Genomic DNA, 7,233 nt, shown 5'->3' with positions numbered 1-7,233 from the left:
TTTTTTTTTTTTTTTTTTTTTTTTTTTTTTTTTTTTTTTTTTTTTTTTTTGGTGTGATAGATTTGAAAACGAGCTTCGAAGAGTAATCTAAATGTAATTTTCAAACATTTCAAAATCTAATTCTTTACATATTTGAGCTTCGAAGAGTAATCTAAATGTAATTTTCAAACATTTCAAAATCTAATTCTTTACATATTTCAACCTAGTTCAATTTAATTTATTCTTGTAATGTCAAAATGTTTATTTGGGTCCAAGCTTTTGACCATTTCTATCTAAATTTTGACGTAAAATTTAGAGAGAAAAAAAATGATGATTATATTTTAAAAGTATAGAGATGGAAGTCAATATTATTGTGAAAACAAATGGATTAAATTGGTATCAAAATGAAACTGAAGGCCAACAATTAAATCTATTAATGATTGAAGAAACTGAAGCATTGAAACAAAGAGGATTGTAGTTTGAAGGACCAAATTTTTAGGAAAAAACCCATCTGTTTGCTACGCATTCCCATCTTCTTCTCCACGGGAAATCGTCGAGTCTTTGCCACTCTGAACTGAAAATATACCAAAAAAAGACGAAACAGACCGTTACTTCACACTAAATTTTTGCTTTTTATTTATTTATTTAATTGACAATTCAAATTCAAACTAATAATTATCTTGCCAATTCATTCAGAGTCTAATTATAATCATTTTTCTCTTTCTCCTTCTACAAATTCCCCCTTTTTTCAATTCAACTCCTCAACTCCTTCGCCACTTCAATCACTCCCCACTATTTACAAAAGAAAATAAACAACTTTCCCCCAAGAAAACCCAAACCCCTTCACTCATAAATCCAGGAAAAATCTCTCGTTTTCCCTTGAAAACAAGGGAAACTCCACACACCCATGTGAAAATTTTCACTGGATTTTTCTCCTGTTCATCGAGGGGTCTCATTTCTTTAGATTTCTGAAAATGGGTCTTGAAAATCTTCGTCTCAAACTCAAGGTAAACCCATCTTTATCATCTCATTTCCCAAAGTTTTGAAGAATCTGATTGATGGGATTTTCTTAAACTACTGTTTCATTGCATTTTCGTTCCTTTCTTTCATCGAGGTGTATTAATGGCGGATTGTAAAATGGGAATCTCAAAATCTTGAAGATGGTGTAACTTTTTGTAGGCGCTTAGATTGGGAAGGTTTCTGACGAGGAATAGGAGGAGTAAAAGACGGCCGGCGGCGGCGGTGTGTAATCGGACGTGGATGGCGCCGGTGAACCATGGGTATCATATGGTGGCCGATCTGTCGTATTCGAGGAATTGGGAAGAGGAATCGGAGCACGACTCCGTTGTGGTGCAGAGAGAGCATATGGATGGGATTGAGTTATGGTTTTTTGGGGTTTTTGATACTCAAATTGGCGACAAAGTCATCAAGTTCATGCAAACCCATTTCTTTGATAAGAACTTCAAACAGGTCAAATCTCAACATTCTCTCCATTCTTTTAACCCTTTTAATCTTTCAATCTCTTGCAGAATAAATTACCCTTTAAGGGTTGTTTTTTGTTCATATTGCATCATATTTGAAGACTTTTCTTGATCAAATGAAGTTTCCAAAACTATAATTACCAATTTTGTTGGTGGATGATTGTGTGAGATCCTACATCTCGGAACGAAACATTTCTTATAAGAGTGTGGAAACTTTTGCCTAGCATACGTGTTTCGTCTTAAAATCGTGAGGCTAACGACGATACGTAATGGGCAAAAGCGGATAATATATGTTAGCTGTAGGCTTGAACTGTTACGAATGGTATAAGAGAAGGTCATTAGATGGTGCGAGGCACTAATCTCGGTAGGGCTAGATCCTCTCTCTCTAGTATACGCATTTTAAAATCGTAAGACTGACGACAATACGTAACGGACCAAAGCGGACAATATCTGTCAGTGGACTTGGACTGTTACCTATAGGAATGTGATTAGGGAATATGAAGGTGGAGAGTTGTTTAGATGGTTTTCGTCCTGAGTTAACGTACTTGAGATTCTCAAGTTCCTCGAATACTTTGATTATCTCGTAAGTTATAGGTTATATTGTACTTAAAATTGTTATTCTTCATGTGGTATAATTTGCAGTCTCAAGTAAAGGGGAAGGGAAGAGAAGCAATGAAGAAAGCACATGTGAGTGTAAGAAGTAAGGTGAAAGAAGCAAAGGAAGGGAAGGAGGCATGGAATATGGGATCATCTTCAGCATTGGTCATGGATGGAGATAGATTGGTGATTGCTACCATGGGGGACTATAGAGCCATTGTATGTGAAAATGGTCTGGCTCGTCAAATAAGCTGTGGTCAAGATCCAACTAATCAACGTTGGCATCGTAGATTAATGCTCGGTAATCTTCTGTCTCTACTCACTCGACTCTGTTTTTTCAAGCTCGAATGTCCTTATGTAAGAAAACAACCAAAAAATCCCGTTAGAGCCTCTAAAATGAAACTTCTGTGATGAAGTAACATGTGAATGACATGAACTTAGATGCCACCAAATCCAGAAGATAACCCAAGCGGGGACGATATCTTGTTGGTTAGCATGAAGCGTTTTAGAGGAAGTCGAAAAGTACACTCTTATAGTATAAAGTGAATAATATCATCTATTGTATAGCTTTTAATTCGAGGGAGTTTCTTCTCAGGAATGAAGCCTCGGAGAAGCTCCGAACTTGTAGTTGCAGCTAAAAGAATCAACTCGGAAACGGAATTCGTGATATTGGGAAGCAATGGCATATGGGAGGTAAGATATGAACTCCAAGAACATTTACATCTTCCGCATGAACAGATCTTGGTCAAATGTATTGAAACCCAGTTCTGGAAGCAACATCATATCTGAACAACATTGCTTTTATGAGTGCATATATAATATATACATATCTTCAAGTTTACTGCATTTATGTTCATTGTCAAAGAGCTTGCTTCAACTATGGTTTTTAAAGAGAATTTAAAATTTCAAACCAAATGAACTCGATTATTTTGATATCTATATCGTTTTCTATCCCGTTTGAGTTTAGTCTAATTTCTTTTCATAACTTTTGTAATGGAACGACCACTGACATAAGCTTCTTCCTTTTTCAAAGATAAGGTTTAAGATTTCACATCCATAGCAAGTGGAAAGTTTGAAATCTTTTTTTTTTTTTTTTATCTTTTTTTGACTTCGATAAGATTTTGTTGGATTTTTTTTGGTTGGAGACATTTCAATGCATAGGTCACTTGGATATTCCTTTCGGTCTCTGCTTTTTATGTTTGGTGATCAATCAGGCCGATCCTTTTGTTAGAAATTTCTTCGTGAAGTGGACATTTAAGGGGTAATGGTATGCAAGAGAGGAAGCTAGGCTCAGTCTTGCATGTCCAAGTGTAACTTTTTTAAAAGAATGATATCTGTGATTAATATTTGAAAAGGAAATTCAGGTAATGAAGAATCAGGAGGCTGTGAATCTGATAAGACACATAGAAGACCCACAAGAAGCAGCAGAGTGTTTGGCGAAGGAGGCCTTCACCAGAATGAGCAAAACTAACATTTCTTGTTTGGTCATTCGTTTCGACTAAATTTAGTCTTTCCTTTTTCTTTCTCTTCTTATCTATTCTCTCCCTAATCTGTTTACACTTTGGGTCATAATTGCTATGCTGTAAATATGAGCCATACCATTTGGTTTTTCCTGTAATAAATTTTGGACATCTTATTCCTTAAATTTTTCTTCACATATATATTCTTTTAATCTTGTTTCTAAATTTATTGTTAAAAGTTAAGGCTTGTTCAATAAGTCAAAGAAAGGCTGTGTCATATAATTTAAAATTATCTACTTTCTCTCTTCCATCTGTTTCAAAAGTCAACCTTATCGGTCAGAGTCAACTATCCTTAGGAAGGGCAACCTCACTAGTTGGGTATGTTTAACGTAATCTCGCCCATAATCTAAGTTAGTCAATCTAAACAAAAGATTTATAAATAATCACTTATAGCATGAAATGATGTATATATGCATGAAATAAAAGAATAAAATGTAATTCAATTGGTTAAAATATATATTCTCGATCAAGATATTTGGTTATCAAAGAAATATATGCAAAGGTACCCGTTATGAAACATAATGCTATTCTATAAAATAGAGCTATTCTATAAAATCTACTTTAGAACGGATATTCTCATGTATGGAATCCACTCTAAGAGGGATATATCTTAGGGCAGCAGTGAGGATAATCCACTCTAACAAGTGGAGGAATAGTAACAGCTAGTAAGTATGATGACAATCCACTCTAACAAGTGGAGGATTAGTAACAGCTAGTAAGTATGATGACAATCCACTCTAACAAGTGGAGGATTAGTAACAGCTAGTAAGTATGATGACGAATTGATGATTAATTATCATATTCATGACAGAAGTACCTATTTCAGACTTGATGCCTGTCCCTCGGCTCAGTGTTCGAACGAGCACATTCGAGAATGACCTCGCCTCCAGTCTCTATTCTCCTACAATCATTTAGACAATAAAGGAAACATTGTGTTCTTCCATTCCTTGAGTAGTATACGATCCAGTTTTTTTTTTTTTTTTTTTTTTTTTTTTTTTCCAGTTTGTGGTCATGGCTGCAACCAGCTAAACAGTAGATCAAATTTTGCGTAATTTGAAACTGGTTTTTCATTTAATAAGCCATAATGGACACTACATGGAAATTCATCACTGGAAAAATATGTAAAATATACAAGGACCATGCTTAAGATAACGCTACTGAAAATATTTTATAAAAGAACAAAAAACAAACCGTTGTATTCTTCACAACCCAATCAAGGCTTGCGCTGCGCAAAAGACAAGCTTGAACTTTATGGTTCCTCAACTTCACATATTTAAGAGCACCACAAAATTGTGTCGTGTTATGCAGTTCTCTTTTCACTGTTCTTGCTTCGGAAAGGTGATAGCAGGGAAAATGCACGAGAAGCTGTAGCAAGAACAAAAAAATACATTTGAATTTGAGACCATAATGATCTTACAAGATGAAGACAATAGGGAAAAATAGAAACATATCAAATCATTGGCAATGCTTACACTTCTGAGTTTTGCTGGCAGTGGGGGTTTCGTCTTGAGAAATCAGATTTTTCAATGTAGGAACTGCTGGCAAAACAAAGGGGTCAAAGATATATTTGTTTCAAAGTTACATAGTAAGCTCACAAAGCAAGATCAACAGAAACAAACACATGGAAACATCATTGTCATATTTTTGTCAAACATGAACTTTCCATCATCCAACATGATAATTAAAAGTCTAAGAGAACAGAAACCGCGCCATAGTAGTTAGTTAAAGCGATATACGACTTCTGATGTGTCGTTCAGTTCTCCATATTAATATGAAAAATGTACATGTGACTCAACTAAATGAGTTTCAATTCAAGATGAAATATTGTTATATCTAAAGTGCTTAATTAGATAGTAGAATCACTTTTGTAGCATCATCTTTGAACTCTCAGATTAGTGTATCAGATTGTTACTAGAAATATAGGCATTTTCGTCATCTGCTCAGCAAGTATCAAGCAACTAATATAATTTTACCTTCATTGTGCGGAGTGGTATTTGTCCCAACATCATTGGCTTCGGAACCAGTTGCGCTGGTATTATCTGATTCATCATTATGCTCATCTATAGCTGGGCTTTGATTCTTTCTTCCAAACTTCAGAAACAATCTAAGTCCTTTAGATGATTTTTTTGCCTCGGGTTTCTCTAATGCTTCAGGAATCTTTTCCAATAGTGCGTTTCCATGATCAGGAACATAAGCTTTAGCCGTTTCAGTGCCTGATGCTGCACTCTCCAAATTTGATGGGGTTGCTTTTCCATGCTCCGAAATGCGTGTGGAAGGATCTTCAAAAGACGAAACTCGAGCATGTGGAGCTTTATACAATTTTTCGGTCGTAGTAGGAGATGAGAAGTTTTGTGCTTCCTGATCTGCACCATTCACCGTCACCTGAACAAAGGAGCTTATATGTAAGACTATCTAGGGTTCAACTTGTTCTGTAAGCATCGCACTGTTCAAAGAATTCACTGAAAAACTTTCCACATCTGAGGAAGCAGTCAATCATACCTCACGAGAACTCAACTGACCCTGTGATTGGCGCTTGATGGGTTCTCTATTAACACCGGACACTTTAATTTGGGGATTAAGAGCATTGGTGGCAGAATATTCTGATGGGATATCAGTTTTTCCCTCCATTTTGTGCTTGCTATATGTCCTTCGGTCGCAAAGATTGTCTTGAGAAGCAGGACCTGTACGGATGGAGGGCTTCTCACATTCAAGCATTACAACAGTCTTCTCAACAACAGGGTTGTCATCCAGTTCATTATGATGTGAGACTTTGGCAGTGATTTTTTCCATGGAAGCACAAGCAACATCAGAAACTGAAGAACAATTAACGCTCTGCGTCATTTCTTTTGCTAATGAGTTGCCAATTGTAGCACCAGGTCCCTTGGGCGTTCTAATTTTAAGTTCCGGAAGAGTTGCAGCCTTGCTCTTATCCAAATTCATTATAGCAGATATCTTCTTTTTGCTATCAGTCTCATAAGATACCTTCTTTTTGCTGTCAGTCTCATTAGATATCTTCCTTTTGCTATCAGTCTCATTAGATACCTTCTTTTTGCTGTCAGTCTCATTAAATATCTTCTTTTTGCTCTCAGTCTCATTTGTTAGTTTTGCCTTCAAAGCTGGCTCAGTGCTCCGCGTCTTGAAAGAAGAAGAATGATTGCTGATACTCATTTTTGGCTCTGATAATCTTCTAATTCGAGCCATGGATACTTTTTTATCATGTGTAGCCTCACTGTTCTCTTTCTTTAGTTTATTTAATGAAGGTACAGATTGACTTAACCGGTTTCCAGCTGAGTGATTTATACCATTCAATCTGCTGGGTTTTGCAGCACTGTTGGAATCATTGGAACCATTTGAAGCCGTTCTGATGGAGAACCTTTGCAGAGGAGATGATGGTCCTGGATCTGAATCACTAAATTTTGACCCTTTCTGAGAGCTCGGTGACATTTTTGTTGGCAGGAGCTTTCTAGTTTGTTGAGAGGGCAATGATGACTGAGCAGCAGTATTGCTGTTGTTACCCCTTGCTGCAATTCTCTTTTGCCTCTCTAGCTTTAAAGTTTCTATTCTTTTTATTGCCTCCTCCTCCTGGATAGAAGATTTTAGAATAAGTTATATATCCTGAACAAACTAGCCAGAAAAAAAAAAAAAAAAAAAAAAAA

General features: G+C 36.1%; 2 protein-coding genes across 4 annotated transcripts in view; one reads left to right on the top strand and one right to left on the bottom strand.

The window, feature by feature from the left end:
- Nucleotides 1-518: 518 nt before the first annotated feature.
- Nucleotides 519-7,233, bottom strand: part of LOC111460162 (COP1-interacting protein 7-like) — a 12,876-nt gene continuing 6,161 nt past the window's right edge. The window contains exons 11-15 of one of the 3 annotated variants that reach the window (XR_002713380.1): nucleotides 6,077-7,159; nucleotides 5,551-5,959; nucleotides 5,050-5,115; nucleotides 4,395-4,942; nucleotides 519-553 (exon numbers count right to left, since the gene is read on the bottom strand). Coding sequence is in view for 2 of the 3 variants with exons in the window: in XM_023103290.1 (XP_022959058.1) it covers nucleotides 4,878-4,942; nucleotides 5,050-5,115; nucleotides 5,551-5,959; nucleotides 6,077-7,159 (1,623 nt within the window). In the remaining variant the exon portion in view is untranslated. Of the gene's footprint in view, nucleotides 554-4,394; nucleotides 4,943-5,049; nucleotides 5,116-5,550; nucleotides 5,960-6,076; nucleotides 7,160-7,233 lie in introns of those variants that run through there. The other 2 variants (XM_023103290.1, XM_023103289.1) reach the window with 2 other exon arrangements.
- LOC111460163 (putative protein phosphatase 2C-like protein 44) lies at nucleotides 684-3,716 on the top strand. The gene is made up of 5 exons (XM_023103291.1): nucleotides 684-986; nucleotides 1,159-1,449; nucleotides 2,103-2,358; nucleotides 2,653-2,750; nucleotides 3,422-3,716. The coding sequence occupies exons 1-5, from the start codon at nucleotides 954-956 to the stop codon at nucleotides 3,557-3,559; spliced, it is 816 nt and encodes a 271-aa protein (XP_022959059.1). The 5' UTR covers nucleotides 684-953; the 3' UTR covers nucleotides 3,560-3,716.

The sequence above is a fragment of the Cucurbita moschata genome, unplaced genomic scaffold (genome assembly GCF_002738365.1).
Source record: "Cucurbita moschata cultivar Rifu unplaced genomic scaffold, Cmos_1.0 Cmo_Scf00023, whole genome shotgun sequence".
Classification (NCBI taxonomy): Eukaryota; Viridiplantae; Streptophyta; class Magnoliopsida; order Cucurbitales; family Cucurbitaceae; genus Cucurbita; species Cucurbita moschata.
The sequence above is the reverse complement of the archived record's forward strand: the minus strand, read 5'-3'. Positions and strand labels throughout refer to the sequence as shown.

Excerpts from the sequence above, each read along its gene's own strand:
- LOC111460163 (XM_023103291.1), top strand. The coding sequence starts at position 954 with ATGGGTCTTGAAAATCTTCGTCTCAAACTCAAG. Across the intron at positions 987-1,158 it reads ATCTTCGTCTCAAACTCAAG|GCGCTTAGATTGGGAAGGTT; the intron begins GTAAACCCATCT and ends AACTTTTTGTAG. Across the intron at positions 2,751-3,421 it reads GAAGCAATGGCATATGGGAG|GTAATGAAGAATCAGGAGGC; the intron begins GTAAGATATGAA and ends AAGGAAATTCAG.